The sequence below is a fragment of the Myiozetetes cayanensis genome, unplaced genomic scaffold, assembly GCF_022539395.1.
Source record: "Myiozetetes cayanensis isolate MyiCay16 unplaced genomic scaffold, myiCay2020 scf7, whole genome shotgun sequence".
In the NCBI taxonomy this organism is placed as follows: Eukaryota; Metazoa; Chordata; class Aves; order Passeriformes; family Tyrannidae; genus Myiozetetes; species Myiozetetes cayanensis.
The window spans coordinates 36,100,457-36,119,892 of record NW_026087964.1 but is presented as its reverse complement, the minus strand read 5'-3'; the positions used below and the strand labels follow the sequence as shown (position 1 = coordinate 36,119,892).

Here is a 19,436-nt window from a genome sequence, read left to right as displayed (position 1 = left end):
TCATGTCCTGCATGTAACTCTTGATCACCTCAGGTGAGGTATATAATAATTATACAACAAGAATGGCTATGGGACTGTGTCTGGGGCTACTATCTAAGCAGGGTGAGTAAGCCACTAGAGCCATGGGTGCCAAAATCACAAGTCCATCTTTATATTCAAAGGCATGTTCAACACTCATGGTCTTGCCATTGACACTAACTCACATTGTCACTCTCTGACCTGATGGACTTGTTCTCTCTCAGCCATGAACTCCGTACAGAAGTCCTTTTTCCTCATCTTATCTGTGGCACATGGTCTAGCTTTTTTCAATATTTTTGTTGTGAAACCATCTTATAACAGCAAGGGAGAGACCAAATAAATCACTGATACAAAAATGCAGATTTTTGGAAGGTGAAAAAGTTAACTAACTGAAGGGTCAATGCCTGCCTGGACTAACACTTAGCAACATAGAGGATAAAAACAGAGAAAGAACACAGAAAGAAATGTTGCTAGAAAATGTGAAAAGCATTTATTTTGCTTTTTTTCTTTGATTAGCACATGCTGTAGTCAACCCCATACTATAAAGTACATAGTATCTACTTTTTACTAATCTGCTTTGCATGATCTTCTGTTTTTATAAAAATGGTAAACTTACGGATTGCATTAGTGATTTTCCCAGTTTTGGAAAGACTAAAATAATTAGATAATTATGAAAGCAGGGAAATGGCTTGCCCTTTTTTAAAGCCAGTTTTACGTGATACTTGGAACTGACCAATGGACAATTTTCATGGGAAATAAAGGCTAAACCGCAAGAAGAACATTTTTCAAAACGACAGTCTGAAGTTCTTCACGCTGGGGAGGAACTGGACTCCCCTTACAATGCAGGGGCATAGCTGACTATATGTCTGATCTTAAACTATGGTGAAAACGAGTAACTTTACTCCAGGAAAAGTACCACTTATTTCCTCTAAGCATGTAACTCAGTTATATCAGGAAATACATGGCATTAAGTCTTTTTTTACTACATCTTCTAGATATCCCTGAGAAAACGTGACTACTTTACCTCAGCTCACTTACAAGTAAGCAGACTTGCACTGACAATCACTGCATATTTCTTTTAATTTCTGCTAAAATAAGCATCTTTGAAACAGTTAAATGTTCACATCAAAAACATAACAAGTAACAAAATACCACTGTGGGATTGATGTATTTCTCACACCTATTGTCTTTAGCACGAAATAGGCATCAATCTGACTTTTTAATCAAAAAAAAATTTGTTAATGTATCAGCTGACTTCCTAGAATGCCATACAAACAGTTTCTAAAGATGTAGGTCTGATCTTAGCTTTAACCACTTTAATGTTCAGCTTTATGTAGCTTTGAATATTCAGGACACTAAGCCTGCAATAGGTTATTTGACTATATGTCTACTTTACATTTGTCCATATATCTGGTTACAATAATAAGAAATTTCATGTTAATTAAATTTCAACCAACAGAAAAATATCACTGTTACAAAATGCACTTCAAACGTATAAAATGCTTTTTAACATCTATTTCTCTAAGAACTTACATTGCAAATGACATATAAGTTGCTCTGCTGAAAAATTATGGAACTTAATTAGGATCTCCTTGTGACTTTTATAGATGAATATGGATTTGTTCTTCTCACATGCTAAGGAAGCAATTAACATTCAAAAAATTGATTCGATTATTACTAACAGATCTATTCATTTATAATTCAAGTTTGGAAAATCAATTAAGAAAAGCTTCCCATCATCTCTTCTGTAAGTTAATTTACAGCCAGCACTGCAGAAAATGGACATTAGCCAGAACATCATTTTTACTGGGAATACAAAAGGAAATAAATACTAGCAAGACATAACGTAGGAATACCCTTAACAGGCGCTCTGTGACAGAAACCACAGTAAATTTTCTTTATTCTATAATCTTCTGAGTGCATTCTGAAGTGTTCCTAATTTTCCGCTCCCAGTAAAATGAAAGGGTGAAGAAAGGTTAAGGACAAAGTTTTCAGACTTAAACTCTATTTCCTTCTTCCATAGTCGTGGTTCATTTCTAATGGGCAAAATAAGAACCAGCTAGATACCGTGTTTGCACTTAGTCAAACTTCAGCTATGCTTTGTGTATGCCATGATTAGTTCCGTATCTGTAGTTTAAAAGGCAAGTCTGACTGCTTTGCCTACAAAGTTTTCATTTTTGACAATGGAGGGAGAAAAATATTTAAATTATCTGAAAGTTTTAACTAAAATATTAATAATTGGGACAAATGCCTACGTTATAACCCTAGGTAGACCCCTTCGAGGGAATTACTCATATTTACCTGCTCTGATAAACCACTCGAAGATACCTAGAGATAATAAATGTTTTTACTTCTCCATTTTGAAAGACAATGATTTCTCACCTCCTAAAGCAGGATTTCTCACTGAGAAGTGTGTTGAGTCTAAAGATATGAGCAGAATCCCAGCACCACAATCCCTAGTAACAGCAGGCAGGACACATAAACACTCAGTTGATACTGTCAACTAGCATGAAATCCAGATAAATGTTTAATTACAGTTAACAGTGATAGTGGTTATTTTTTTCCTAAATTGTACAGTTATCAGCATTCAAAATTTGCATCTGTACATACAGACTCCCCTCAGCCACAAATGCTTTGAATCCACACTGCTGTGGATATGTAACAAGACATCCCTATCTTACTATGCAACATACCTACTGAGAATAAACACCTTTTAATCTCAACAAGAAAATGAATCATTGTGCAGCTAACAATCTGAAATTCATAAATGAAAACCAGAGCATAAACAAGAAAGAGCCTACCTCAGCAACCTGATGGGGATGTTCTGAAAAAGAAGAATCTAAAATTTTCGTTTCTCTTCCCAGGGACTGTATTTGCCATTTAAGATTCACTATATAGCATAAGAAGCAGAATGGATAGCTACAGTTGGATATTCACAAAAGGAATCTTCCTGAATACTTGTTCCATGTGGCCACATGAATCTACAACTTCAGTAAGAAGGCTAGAGAGTAGGTTTTTCTGTAGATGGCCAAGGAAGTAATTAGAAGTTTAGATTCAAGTCCCTGAACATCACGGGTTGTCTGGTCTGGTTTCTGACTGGTGAGCAGGTGCTGCAATAATTAAGGTGTCCGTGTGTATGTAGCTTGCTTCTACCCAAGAAATGCTTGCTCTCTCAAGTGCTCAGAAACCTCCACACTGATGAATCAGGGAAAATTGTGTAAAGTTTCTTGCCAGGTTTCTGTTTGGATGCACCATTGTTCCTAGTGTTTTATATTACTGTGCTCTGGTACATTAGCACCGAGTGTCCAGCTGCCCTGCAATGGTTATAGTTATGTGGACAAAAGTTTTGATAAGCCAAGAAATGTCTAATACTGACTTCTAACCACTTGACGTGTAAAATACTGTACTTTTGCTGCCGCAATTAAGTTTTTTTTAAAAAAGGACATAAAAATGCATTTATACTGATTCATAACATGGTACCTGCTATTCTGGGTACTGACAGTATAAGTCAAAATAAATGCTCAAAAAGCAAAAACTAAATCTGATGGTCTTTATTCTTTCTCTGGAACAAACCCACTAAAGCTGATCTCTTTTTTCACAGTTTCAAAGTACTTCACTCATTCTTTCTCTACTCCCTGTAAAACAAGCATCTTCACTGAGCCACACCTGTTTTAGCCACTTGTGAAAGTGACTGAATTATAAGAAATTCTTCCCCTCACAAATATCTGTGATCCTTGCTTCAAAAACATTCCCATTATTTTGTGTTTTCTCTTTTCGGTGTTCCTTGAAAGTTTACAAGAGAATAGGTTGCCCATAGCTCAGAAGGAGATGTAAATGAGAAACTCCAAGTAGTCTATGTCAAATGCCCTCCTTATCTGTGAATTTTCCTTATCTTCCTAATTCAGAAAAGATCCTATTTATTTAAATTGCCAAAGAACAAGTTATTTTGGGCTCAGACTGGTGTAGGTGACAATAAAATTAAGACACTATATATAATAAGCAACTCTCAAATATTCTGAAAAGATATCCAAACATTCTATGACAAGTGGAAATGCAAGCGCATACTTGGCTGGCATTCTTTAAGTTTTCAGTAGCTTTAGTGAAACACTTCTGCTTTTTATTTTTAAATCACAATGTCCGCTTCCTTGAGTTGTCAGAAAAAAATAACACCTTAAGACTATCTGAATATTCACAATAGCAATATATCACTAGAAAACAGTTAAGTATTACAGTGTCCTTCCCTAAACACATTAAATGATAATTTAGAGACATGCTGGCTGTGTCAGAACTGACTTCTGGGTTCTCTAACTGGGTAAGAAGGGGCAAGAAACATCTGCAGGCCTGTAACAGCAGAAATGCATCTTCCTGAAAATACTCCCACCGATTATCTCACACACCAAGATGATTATTCTTGCAAACCACATGCTATGGGATACAGCACTGGTGAGGCTGCACCTCAAATATTGTGTTCAGAGTTGGATCCCATCACTATAGGAAGGACACTGAGGTGCTGGAGTGAGTCCATAGAATGGCAATGAAGCTGGTGAATCTTGAAGCACCAGTCTTATGAGGGGTAGATGAGGGATCTGGCATGGAGAAGAGGAGGCTCAGAGAGGACATTATCACTCCCTTCAAGTACCTGAAAGGAGGTTGTAGCAAGAGGGCGGGTTGGTCTCTTCTCCCAGATAAAAAGTGAGAGGACAGGGAAGTGGTTGAGCCACCATCTCTGGAGGTATTTAAAAGATGTGTAGATGTGGCACTTAGGGATGTGGCTTAGTGGTGGGCTTGGTAGTGCGCAGTTAATGGTTGTACTTGATTTTAGAAGACTTTTCCAATCCAAATGATTGTATAATTATATTATGTCAGTTGGAGAACTTTAATTTCTGTATTTTGTTATGTATTTTTATGTTAAAGAGGGTATTTTAATCAGAATTTCATTGTACTGTAATTAACTTCAGCTTTTAAATTTTTTTAAACAATTAAACCAGAATCCAGTAGACCATTCATGTAAGTATTTAACATCAGGAATATATCTGTATTTTGAAGAAGCCTGGAATAATGAAAATGATCAGGAAATGCACTTGTGATAAAACTGAATTATCATCTCCACATAAAAAACATTTTGTAAAGAATATACAAAAGTTGAAACTCTATACTGCACACAATATATAGAGCACATCAATTTTTTAAGTCAGTTATGCATCTTGACTCAGACAAACCATCTACGAAAACTTCTTTGAGCTTACTATACTGAAATTAAAGACAAACCTCAAATGCTTCAGTTTTGAAGTATTTAAAGATATTTCACCGTTACAAGCTAACAACGATAAATATACCAAATTTGTCAAAGTTCCAAGCAGATTTAAGTGGTCATTATGAAAAAAGAAAAGAAAAAGAAAATCCCAAATGTAAGAATTTATCTTCTGTAAAAATATAAATGTAAAGAATGTGAAGACCTACTCCATTAAAAATTGACTTAGTAATGTTTCTTCCAGGGCTTCTCTTGGATCATTAGATTCATGATTATGTGATACAGTTCTGTTCTCCAGATGGAGAGAACCTTGTAGTCTGGAAATACAGACAGTACTACAGGTGTTCTGCAGTTATTAGCTTGTAATAAATCTACAATTTCAGTCACTTCTGAGTATGCACCTGTGTCCCAACTCATAACTACCAACATCTGTAACTGCAGGGAAGAAGCTGCGTTAAAAAAAAGTTCACATTACAAAGTGAATTTTAAATGAAGTAGCTCTTTACATTCTTTACATTTATAATTCTACAGAACATAAACATGATTTTAAATATGAGGAATTTAAATTAAAATGGGTCCAAAAAATGGATCAACTCGCAACATTTAAAATATCATTCTTCTATTCAAGAAAAACTATGTACAGCCTTTTTTTTCTTCTTTACAGTCTCTGTTGTTTGGGTTTTTTTAAGGAATTTATGAAGCTATTTCTTTTTCCCTCACCACTAAACAATAATACATGATTTTGAATTTCATACTCTTAAAACTACCTGCATAAGATTTTTTACAAGCCTTCTTATTTAATTTCTGTGGTAAACTAAGAAACTTCATCGGGCCATAGCTCTGATGCTGTACCTCTAGCAAGTCACTGTCACCCTGTGCCACATTTCCACTTTTCTGACATAATTATTTGTGGGTCTGAATGGCTATCAGAATCCAGGACACGGTCATGTTAAAAACAAAGAAAAACCAAACTTTTTACTTTATATTATAACAATTCAAGATTTGGTGACTCTACAGATGTCACAGCAGGGCATAAAGCAAAGGTGTCAGGAGAGCAGGAGCAAGGGCTTAGACTTCTACACTGAAGGCAAGTAAAATCTCGTATTATGCACTGGGTTTGGACTCAGTAAAAATCCTTTCTATAGTACCTTTTGAAAATAGCTATACAATTTAGTATCCATTTGATGATTCTATAGAAATAAATACTGAAACCATTTGAGAGCCCAAACCAGGGAAGTAGATGTGTACTACCCACTTATTCTGAGTCAGGAACCAAGACTGTGAATCGCATAGGATAAGGCTCTTTTATGGTGTTACCACAGTAGATAAATCTATAAAAGAGAAATAATAAAAGAATTACTGAAGCACAGCATCAGATAATTAAGAAAAAGCACCATTAAAGGGTTCCTCAGACATCTACAAAAAATCTTTTCAGGCAAGGGCTATCTGAAAGGATCATAAAGCAGTGGTAATCTGTTTAACACAGGACTTAGGATACTTCATTAGTGAGTAGGATTCCTAAATACACCTAAATACCTCAAACTGGAAACAGTTCCCTCACTAGATTAAATGTAGTTTAGTCTTAATAGTAAATAAGCAAGACATATTTTTAAAGACACCATTTCTTTATCTGAGCCAACATCTTAAAGTGCCCTGTGATACATACTTACTGCAAAGTACTGCAATTTATCTTGAAAGTGATGGATATATACTTCTAGTTTAAAAACATGAATAGATCTGCTATAAAAATTAGATCATGAATGCACATATCAAACACAGCAAAGTTAAATCTACACAACTGTTTTCACAGTTTTCAACTAATGGATCTTCATTAAACTCTCTTATAACCTCCCAGGACTTGGAAATGAGTGAATCAAATTATTTTACTGAATATGACTCTAAATGGTTTCAGTTCACAGTACAGAAATGTATTCACAAATTACAGAGATGTGTTTGCATGCTTTTGAACATCCTTAGTTACCAAAATTATTACAGAACTAGGTAGATGTAATAATAATAATAATAATGGCCAGTCTTCGCGAGCGAAGATCCAAAATCGAACCTGGGTCTCCGCGGTGATAGTGCGGCGCCTTTACCAGTAGATGTAACATAGAGCTAAAAGGCAAAGATTAAAGTGATACAAGTGAAATTGCTTCAAAATCTGTTGTACAATGGTATCTACAGTTTTTCCTTCTATAAACAGGCATCTAATACGACCTTATACTATGAAAGCCAAAAATAATTCTGTGGAATGGTCTACAAGAAATGTTATAAATACATCTACAAACCAATTATACCTTCAGGCTGTTCATCCTCCATGGAAATGTCATTTTGTATTTTTTCAATTACATGAATATACTCCACTGTTCCTCCACAGTATTGAGCAAAGGAAGACATCCCCTCCACTTTCAAAAATTACTAGTGTCTTTGTGTAAGCAATTCTATTCAATAGTTACACCCTCCAAGCTCTGCTACCATCTGTAGTCTAAAAATAAAATGTACCAGAAGCATCCTGTATATTTTCATCTGATATAGAACTGGTATAAGAAGAAAATGTGTTAGAAAACACTGTGTATATAGGGGGGTTATTTTGAGTAAGCATTGATAAAACATAAACTAAAGCTACCAGAATAGTCAGCTTGGAATAGTCTAAAACACAAAACATCCTACTTGCTTATTTCTAAAACAACTGAAAGAGCAAAACCTGCCTTTTAGCAGTAACTATAATAGAATATTCAGATTTATTCCAACAATAATATCTTGCCCCACATAATTATTTATTAAGTTACCTTGGGATATTTATAGAAATTTATAAACATTTAGGGGGGTATATATATATATATATATACACACAGTATATATATATATATATATATATACACAGTCAAAACATTTAATTAAATATGTTTTTCTATCTTATATGGATATCAAAAATCAAGAGTTCAGTGAGAACAAGTAAACCTTGAACAAATGTCAAATGTTGCTTTAAGGAATGGTGCTGGTAGACTGCAACGCAAATCACAGTATTTTCCATCTTTTAAAATAGATTTTGCATACCAGGAGTAAATAACATTATACGTTTTCATAGTAATGGTCAACCTCCTAGAATACTTGGACATATATTTCCATATAGCTACTCTTTTTAATACAAATGGAATTATACACATCTGTCTACGTAAGCAATTCTGACAGACTTCCTCATATAAACATAAGGCCTTTAAAAACACACTGAAGTATAGAAGAGTGAATTGAAACACTATTTATAGAATCATACAATAGTTTGGTTGGAAGGGACCTTAAATATCATCTAGTTCCAATTCTCTTGCCGTGGGCAGAGAACCCTCCATTAGACCATGTTACTCAGAGTCCCATCTGCCTAGTCTCAAACATTTCTGGGGATGGAGAGTTTGTATCCTCCCTGGGCAATCTCTTCCAGTGCCTCACACTCCTTCCAGTAAAGATTTCTTCCTAATACCAAATATAAACCCACCCTCCTTCTGCTTAAGGCCATTCCCTTTTGTCCTATCATCACATGCCCTTGTAAAAAGTCCCTCCTCTCCAGCCTTCTTGTAGGTTCCTTTACGCACTGGAAGGCTTAAAGCTAAGACACTACATTTTATTATCACATGCACAACTACTGGTTCCTGGAACCACCATCTTTACAAATATTACAACAAAATATTAGCATTAATGTCTGGGTTCTGATTAAGGATGTATTTTGAAAAAAATATAAAAATACATTACCCATTACAGTAAATCTGTGCAAAATCTTAGAAAAAGTTTTAATAGACATAGAAATCTTAGAAAAATAATAATTATGTGTAGACCTCAAAGATATGCCTATATGGCATGTAGTGGTTCCTCAAAAATTCAACCTGCAAATTCTTATGAGTGTTGGCTAAAAATTATTTGAAAAAGGTTCCCATTTCCAGCAGAATATGGATACATAAAGTAATAAATGTAAATAATGAGAACCCATTTGTCTGACTACTAGTGATACCAAGAAGGGGTTATACGTGTACCAGGTACTTACACTACAGCCTAAAACACAAAGGGGTATAACAAAGACTGTTTTTAAAATTACAACTAACAATTTGAAAATGCAGATATGACACCTCTATCACCTGTAGTCAGCTGGAGTTTGAAGTCTTCATATTTTGTTCAAATAGTGATTTTAAAACTTTCAAATAGTTCAAATAGTGATTTTAAAACTTCGCCATTTCATTATGTAATGTTGTTATAGTTCAAATCAGCAAACAAAAAAAGTAATTCTGTAAAGCACTAGTAATTCCTATAATCCATTGTTTTCATAGTTAACAGAAAAAAATATCCTGTCTAGTAAAACTGGAGCTCAGATCTTTTCATGGCAAAAAGATTCCTTGCTTATCCCATACTTCTGTAGGTTTATAGATAAGTTTCTGAAAAGCCCAATTTTGACAAAAAAAACCGGAAAGAAATAAAACACTGACAGAGATAAATTAGGGATAATACTTTTTTCTGTCCTCAAAGAACATACCTGCTTGTATCTTTAGCAGCATTATTACAAACTTGAACACAACAGACATGGGACTATTTCAGTCTCTTAATGTAACTTTATCTCTACATTGTAAAAGTTTATCCTTCATTTATGAGTTTCATGTTTGAATTTGGGAGAATGCTTTTTTATGGAACGCTCTCACTTGAGAGAGGAGCTGCTGCACTAACAAGAATGGCAACAACAAAAGACTGAAAGGTAAACCTTCATAAAGGTTCTCTAACACAGACTGCTTGGCTTGCAATGAGCCCCAACAGATCACAGGACTCCATATTCAGTCGTTCATGATGTCCCTATTTATTCCTTTGAATAGTTCACTTTGGTAAAAGAAAAAAATACATATTAAAAACCTGTAAGCCTATGTGTATGGTTACCAAGGTAAAAAAGCTAATAAACAGTTAAACACTATTTGCTTTAAACTTAGTAGTGAAATGGCACACAGCTGGAGTGGAATGGTGCTGCAGCAGTGCTTATGGCACAGCCTTGGATCAACATTTACAGGCACTATCAAAATGTACACGTACAACTTCATTTTTATAGGCTACCAACTCTCACTTTCTCCTATCTCATTAAATTATACGAGGGGAAAAAATGAGTCAAGATTGTTACTGCTGCATGTCTTTTATTGGCAAAGAGAGAATCATAGAAGACCCGATTTCTTCAGTAAATCATCAACTACTACATTCACTCCTACGAAAGGAATTGACATTTGCAAGGCTGACACCCTTTAAAGTATGAATGGGTCATCCCACAAAATATCACACTTGATCACTTTTCCCATTGGATGAGAGTGACCTAAATATCGGAACAATTATAAAATTGTACAGTAAGTTGTACATAAAACTACTCAGCAAATGCATTTCACTCTTCAATTTAAATTTTCATTGAACAAGGAAATGAAAATAGAAAGTTGAACTCTGTAGATGTGCTTTTAAAATATTCCCTACCTACTACACAATGCATTATGCAAACTAGATAGAACTTTAAAATGTTTTCTTAGTTAGATTGTTTGTAAATTCCAGAAAAGTACTCAACAAACATTAGTATTAGGTTGTCCAAAAAAACTCAGCATAATAGAACATATGCTAGTGCATGTAGAAGTGCAAACCTGGGGGAAAAGGCATTTCAGTGTAACTTCTGAGAAAATTCACAGCCAATTGAAACAAAAAAACAACAAAGCAAAAAACCAAACCAAAAAGAAACCCAAACAAACACAAACCCCACAACAACAACAACAAAAAAGCACCACTCAAAAACCACCAAAATCAAACTCTCCAAAAACATACCAAGTAAAAAGAGGAAGCATGAGTAAAACTTCAAAACTCACAGTATATTCAATTCAATGTTTTCAGATGAAAAATTTTGTCACTTATAAGTTCTCATACTAAAAACATACTTGCAGACCATGCCCCTCTATCAAAACTCAGAGAATAAGTGGAAAAGACAAAAGGTACTTTGTATTAAAGTAACGAAGTCATAGAACTTGGTGTAAAGTCCACCTCTAAGAAATATGGTTGTAATAAAATAAAATTCATTGTAAATCTAGCTTTTAAGTCAGTATCTATTTGGGGGTAAGTTCTTTAGATTGGATAAACACTATTTTTGCAACATATTTTTATCTCGGTGTCTTGTTTACAAGTCCCTATGCTATTTCTTCACTGCATTTGTGCCACTGGTACTATCAGAAAAGACCAAGTCTCTGAAGCATTTCCCATAGCAATCAAAAAGCATCAAGATTCTCAGTTGTTTCAAAATGGCAGCCCTACACTTTGAAACAACATACATGGAGTGGATTATATTGACAGTAATCACTAAGATTCAATGCCTGGGGAGGGAACATGTAATGGGAAAATTTGCTGCATTTACTTTAATTATTCTGAGATTGAAACTGTTGTACTATAGCATTCTCAAAGCTCCAGCTACATTCTGCTCCAAGAGAGATGACCAGAACATGACAGAATCCCAAAACTGGTTTGTTAGGTTTTCTTTTATGTGCCACATGTAAAGAGACTCTTAAAATCTTAGTGATTTTTTTTTAACTGCAAAAGACAAATATTAGATTGCATGTCTGTTTCTCCTCAGATGTCCTACCAAAAAGCAGCATCAGTTCTTTACTTAAATGTATAAATAAACAAAACTTCCCACACCTCATGTTTGTATGAGGGAAACTTTAGGCTACTTTAGAGGTTTCTAATATTTCCCTCTCTTTCTCTAATCAATAAAAGTTTGAAAAAAATCACAGAAATAAAATGATGATTAAGCTGAATTCCTGGTCCTCTTTAAATCAATCATTTGAAGACAGAGAAAAATTACACAAATTGACAGAACTCTTTAGGCATTCTAGAACAGGAGCACAATTATTAATACTTCAGTAGGATAAAATTTAAGTAACTAGTAGCAGTGTCTTACCTTGATCAAAAGGTTTACCCGGACTCCATGTACGAAAATAATCATCCTGGAGAGGGAGAAACAACTTAAATTTAGTAAAACATAAGGAATCAATGTATACACAAAAAACTTACAGTATCATGAAAGACAGAAGATGTATACCAACCTCTACTTCCTAGAAAAGGCAAGCAGGAAAATAAAGAAAAAAAAAAAAAAAAAAAGGAGAGAAAAAGATTACAGTTATCATAATGGGACAAATTACTCATTTGCACTCATAAAGTAAAAATGCTATTCAAAAATGTTACTCACTAGTATTTAAAGTAGAAAACTTATTTCTCACAGTACCAATATAGGTAATGCTTTTAAAATGCTGTCAAAATGTTACAGTAGTTTTCCTGTACTTTACCTTCTAAAATACTGAAAAACTTAGTTACATTTTCACTGAATGAGTTTTCAAAAAAAAAAAAGCTTAAAGTTGCCATCAATAAATACATCTATCTTAAAGAATGATACATAAATTTTTGACAAGTATTTTGTTATGTAGCTTTCAACTGCATCAGTAAGATCTTCCATTAGGTAAGTCTAATTAGCTGAATTTTCTACAAATCATCTTACAAACATAAAATATCTTCCTAATTATGTCATCACCTGTATTAGGCTACAACTTCAAGAAGGAAAAGCTTGAATTAAATAAATTGCAGAAATAAATTACAAATCCATAGCCAAGGCAATAAATTGATCTGCACATCTCCAATAATACATGGCATAAGAAAATGACTGGAATTGTTCATTATGATGTTGTAATCTAACTCAATATTCTGTAGAACAAAATATTTAAAAGACTGTACCAATCATTTTACGATTGCATAAATTAAGCCTCACAAACTGCAGTGGGTGTCCTGTCACATACAGCAGTTCCATCTACCTTGCTAAAAGACCACTGTAAAGAAACCTCAATTTATACAAAATTTAACTACTGGGAAAATATGAGTCTCATGCAGTTGTCAAAGCCATAATCATAACTTAAAAATGATCAAGCATCAAACATATCTTTACAGGTACAGCACACTTGTTGAGTTTTAATACTTAAGTATTTTTACCTCTAATTAAATGAAAAACAAACAAACAAACAAACAAAACAAAAACAAAAACCCCAAACAAACAGTGCTTGCAGCCTAAACCATATTTCACCAATGATGTTTTATTTAGTGAAAATGTTGTTATGGAAATGTGTGCTTTGAAAGAGAAAGAAAGAAATGAGTAGAATCTGGAAATGTAAAATTAACCGTATTTCTGTACCAATACTTACACATTCCTATACTCTGATGTTGCACAGATTAACAATCTATGAATCTATGTATGTTATTTGCCTTTTTGGTTATTTTTTTTAGGTAATAAAACATTTTTTCTAAAGCAATAAAAAATCTCATAGGCATATCAACTTTTGTTAATCACACAAGAAATAAGCAGAAATTATGATAGTGTTTTCCAATTATTACTCCTAATAGTAATTACGGAGATGTTATTCCTGCAGTGGTGTTCTGAACAGAGTGGAACAAGCTGTAACGCAATGCTGTTCTATGAACACCACCACAGTGGCAAAACTTACAATTCTTGAAAAAACATCAAAGTGGTAGATTCTCTTTCTATTTCTACTAAATCAACAATGTTCACTCACAACAAGCCCATGCAGAAAATAGTGAAATATCAGAATAACTAGAACATATATCAGAACAAAAGTGCAGTCATTTTGAGCGAGACAAAAATCCCTTCTATGGGAAAGCAGCCTGTATTTTGCTTAAGAAAGAATGTACAAGTGTGGTTTGTATAAATTACATGTTCTCAAGTTGGCCTCAAACCATCCAGAAGGTAAATCAATTCTTGTTCATTTCTATACTGCAGACAACTCCACAGATCCCAAATATAATACCCCTCAGGCATTTATAGAAGTCTGGCTGACTTATTTCTGTCTACAAAGCAACTTCACACCTTTCTTGTTACCCTTTTCTGAATCTCTTCCAAGTCTATTTTCTTGATAACTAGAATTGTGCAGAGCATTCAGGATGAAGCAGCATTATGGATCTCTACACAACTTCTACAACACTATTTTGTTCTCTGTTCTTCTCCCCATTATATCTACCTCTCTGCTCTCTTTGTAGGTTAGGAGAGGGTGGTTTTGTTCTTTTTAATTGTACTATAGTTTCAATAGATTATGGTTTGCATGGAATCTTCTATCTTAAATACAAAACATATTTACCCATATACCATATATACCTATACTGATTTTTCTAAAGAAGTAATTTTTTAAATCATCTGTTACTTCAATAAAATCCATTATTGAATATGTTTAACAAAATTCCTATGTGCCTCTACAAACAAAATTATATAGACTTGATTGTCAGATTAAGTGAGGGTTGTTTAGAATTGATTTTCAGATTAAATAAGGAAATTGCTTCAATAAATTGTAGTTCCACAATTTTACAAATATTCCTAAAGCTCTTTATCCTATCACATGGCTTCCTGTTACATTCAAACCTTTCCTAATCTTCAGTCAGTAAGTTTGATTATAATAATGTTCAATATCCTCTGCAGAATGTAATCGAGATCATAACATAATTTACAAAGCCTCATTTTCATAATTTTAACATAAAAACCAGAATGAACTAATACATGGTTCTACCTCATTGAAGGTTGAGTAGCATCACAGCATCTCTAGGTAAAGTATCCTTTAACAATCTATAAATGCAAAAAGCAATGTCTCAGTATCTCGGGACAGAGCCTCTGTCTTCTGAACTTCTTCAGGAGCTTCCTTGCCTTTGTTCTAAATATGTTAAAGGGCAAGTTGTAAAAGTATATAGAATAAAGTCACAAATTTGTAACAGTACTGATATCATTTATCCAGCGCTTTCTAGTTAAAGGTATTCATACATTTTAAACAGAAAATTCATTCTTATTGCTCTACTTGAAACTATGAGAAATGTCAGTATTTCTTTCAAGTGCATCTCTGTCTGAAAGATGCAAAGCACGTCTAACAGCCATGGGTGATGGATTTCAATGGGTTTAATATCCATGCCTTAAAATTATGCATGTTTAAGCATTACGCTCATTCAGGGTCACAGTGATGAAGTGTTTTTTAAGAACTTAAGTTCGTGCTGCAATTACTTATGCACTTTCAGACTAATATGTTTTTTTCTTTTTCCTGAAAAGGTCTTGCTGTAAAAAAAACCAAAAAATCATCTATGTCATCTGAAAATCTGACAACCCTACAAAAAGAACAAAAAAAGCAGCTATGTGACCAAAAAAGCAGTTAAATTAGAAAAGATTGAAAGAAAAAAAATAAAAAGACAGAAAAAAAGTAGTTAGTCTTGAAAATTTACTGCTTCTTTTTGGACTTCAGTATTCCTCTATCTGAATTCTCACATTCTTAAAAGGCAGTTAATGCATAAGTTTTAAAAATACACATTCAAGTATGGTAAAAGAGAAAAAAATGCTCACTAAAAAGAAATTTGTTATGCAGCAGTTTCCAACTTTCAACAGAGATAGAAAAATATGACCCTATCACTTTTCTTTCTTCTGTAAAGCATTTGTTACATCATTTTACTGATCTCCCTTCTGCAACATTTTCTGTAGATGATGCCATATATTGCTTGAATTATTATCCAACAGACATCTATATTCTAAAGAATATAATGATACATGGTAGATATGATGACTGACTCATAGAACAGCAGGTGTCCAAGAGCAAGGAGCGCAGCTTCCTCACAAATCTTCTGAGACCAAGGTTGACCTGAAAAGCTGAATAAACAAAACTCACCCCTTGCTTTGTATTCAGCATTTTAGCTCTAGTATGGCCTATATATTAAAAGCTTATATCTTAAAATCAAAGCTGATTTATAGCAGAGAATCCACTGAAATTGAAGCAGTTTTCTGAATTTGTACTTATATTCCATCCAAGTACAATTTCACTGCTACAACACAGGGATATTATTAACCATGTGACTTACAAACTACCAATTTTAGAAGAAGTCTAATAGGGAGTTGTTCAAGGTCAGGTACTGCTTCAAGAAACAATACTTCTAACAGTTACCAAAGTAGAAAAGAGACAAGATTTCCTGAACTTTATTCAACACCAAACTTAATTCTGCCCATACAAAATTCCACTCAGATTTTATACAACTTACCATAATGCAAAAAACACATTTTACTGCTGGCCTCCCTATTCCTACGTAGGGGTTTAGTTTGTTTTTAACAAAGAAGACCAACACACTCCAATTTGTAGATGGACATGAAATCACATCTGACAATTTCAAAAGCAAAAATTTGTCAGGCTGCACATGCTCCCTAGCAAAACTTAAAACCTACAGTTTAGATTTAGATTATTTTTCCTCGCTGCCATTAGCTATGAGATTATTTTGCTCTTTTTAATTTCAAGGAGTTCCTAATGGGCTTTCTATTCCAATTCTTACATCTACATCTCAAGTACACACATCTGCTTCTCATCTGATGTAAAAACTCTTTAACTCTTTTAGGCTAGGTCTTTGCTATTTGGTAGATATGCTATTTTCAGACTCCACTTCAACAAGGCAACTGAATTGGCTTAACTATCTCACATTGTAGCTTTCCACTTGCCTCAAACTCACTTCTGCAGCAAACTTGGGCTCACCAAGTATCTCCCCTTCACGTCTTTGCACCTGTACAATAACAGGGGGTTTCACTCATCTGCCCCATACCTTCCCAGTGACTCTGTAACATATTTCTGTATCCTTAGTCTCACTGAGAAAGCTGTGGCAGGGTTGTCATCCAACACCTCTGTCCCAATCTCTTCCAGTGCTGGAAAAAGAAAGCACCAAAAGTGTGCAGAAATTTTTTTCCACTTATGTTTTACTCCAGGACCTTCAGTCCAATGCAAGCAACATTGTCATTACCCTACAGAGCCTTAAACTGCTGGTCACATGGAGAATGGTTACAGCAATAAAAGGGGGAGACACCAACAAAGCTGATATCATATGGGAAATCTACCATTCCTAAACACTGCAGATTCCTCAAATAAACTGAGGGCCACAGAAAGCATACACAGAAAAACTAAGACACTACAACCACATCTAATGAGATTACTACCTCAAAGTATAAACCATAACTGAGGAAGTGTAACTTGCACCATAAAAATACGTGATGCTGATGTAGCGGGAAATTCTTCACCCTGAAATCTGAGCCAGTCTGAAATCCTCATCCAAGATGCAGACGTTATTCAGCAGCATGTGGATACCTACTTGCTTATCAGATGCCTTTCTTCATCTCTGATGACCTGTACAGACATCTGATCTATCATAAGCCATATAAGCACTCTGCTGTATAAATGTAGAGAGCTGGTTTAGTCAGTTAACTGCAGGATAGTGCTCACATGAGAAAAAGGGAGATACCACACTCCTCAGCACCACATTTACTATCACAGCATCTTATGTATCTCAGAACATCTGTGAAGGCAAGAAGCCTGGACAGACCACGTGCTCTTTAGCACGTTTTTTACTTATTGTCCCAGATTCATTAAATAGGTTGCTTGATCTGCTGGACAATAGGTCAACAATTTCTCTGCAGGTCTGCAGAGAAATAGGAGCAGAACTAGTTCGAGGAAGGCAGGGACTGTTTGTCTAGCAAATCTTTTGGTACAATACTTTCTTCACAACAGGATGTCCCTCTTCTCACCAGCTGAAATACCTCTTATGCTCCCCGTGAAGCCACCTTCAAGAACTGCATAGAGCAGAAACCCTTTTTCTTTAGTGAATCAAGTTTCAAGAAAACACAATCACGTTCATTACACAGACTTAAGAAATTAGAAGAAAAAAAAGTCCAGAAGATATTTACAGGCTAGCAAAAAGATGACTGCTGCCAGATTTGATTCCATATCCCCAGATTAAGTCTACCACTAGAAATATACTTAGTTTAGCCAAAACCATCAAAAGCAGTTCAATGCACAAAGCACCTCAGATACAGATAAGGGCAGTGGCCCTTCACATCAGTACTCCTGGGAATCAAGAATTCAAGATCGCTAAGACTACAGTCTTAAAAATCAGTTTAGTAACTCAAAGAACCAACGTGAGAAAAACTCCAAAATAATGAACAACCACAGAGATAATATCAGCATTGCTCCTCTGGCAGAGATAGACCCAAACACCTGCAGGCAAGATTGAGCCTTGCAGCAAAACTCTTTTCCTACTTGTTTGGCACCCAGCCTCCATGAGTGGGGTGCTGGAGTGACATGTGAAAGGACACTAGTTTGTTGTTGAGTGCCAGTCTCCGGGGAGGCTGATGTCACCTTCCTCTGCTGCTCCAGCCACTGGGCTGTGCCACCCCCGAGGCCTGTATTCTTGGGGCCAGCAAAGCACAATTAGAATCAATAGCTGCTTCCAGTGACTCTGGCACCGAGCTCCGCACATTTAATGTTTATCCCGCTCCCTTTCTTTGCCTCACGTTTCTAGTACCATTGATGAGGCTGGGCTAGGAGCCACCACTTGTCAGCCTTCTCCCTCTGTTGCACAGATCTCATTCAGTAAGATTTCTGCAGATGCTGTCTATTTGGTACTAGCAGTGTTGCTAACAGTACACTCGAATAGCTCAGTATTGAAATCACTCGCCAAGAAATACCAAATGCGCACTAAAGCGTATATTCAGAAATACTGAGAAAATACTGAAAACATTTTGAAAAGGAAAAAACTAATATCAAAGCATGAACCCTATAAGCTTCTAAATCCCAGTAAAATTTAAAATATTGTTTCTTTAGAGTGCATCTCTTACTTCTCATTATGAATTAAAGAATAATGAATCATCTTTTCACTACAAATAGAAATGAAAAATTTTGGTCACACTCCATTATTATGATGTCAAGATTCAGCTTTTGAGGAGTCTAACAGGTTTGTTAAACTATAGGACTTGTAGCCTAATACTGAGAGAAAAAATGAAAATAGATGACACGTGAGGTAAAAGGCTATCCGTGGGACTTTCACATCCATGTTCAGAAGGGTTGCTGCTCCATTTCCTCAGGGGTCCCTTCACTAATGAACAAGCCCTAGGCAACAAGGGTATAAATTATGCATGATCTCTGCATGTAATGCCACAGTACAGTCAAGAGTGGTAGAACAGCAACAGGCTATACAGGGAGATAAGATCATAACAATGGGGTTGGAGGGAATTGACCTGGGTGTGTTGAAAAAGATTGACAGTATGATTGTGAGGCTATGGTTTGTATCT

The 19,436-nt window shown here is 35.0% G+C and overlaps 1 protein-coding gene across 2 annotated transcripts in view; it reads right to left on the bottom strand.

Moving 5' to 3' along the window:
- The window catches only part of SPOCK3 (SPARC (osteonectin), cwcv and kazal like domains proteoglycan 3), a 165,817-nt gene that overhangs the window by 92,111 nt on the left and 54,270 nt on the right, over window positions 1-19,436 (bottom strand). For both annotated transcript variants that reach the window (XM_050338303.1, XM_050338304.1), the window contains one exon: window positions 12,213-12,258. In XM_050338303.1, coding sequence (XP_050194260.1) covers window positions 12,213-12,258 — 46 coding nt within the window. The remainder of the gene's footprint in view (window positions 1-12,212; window positions 12,259-19,436) is intronic.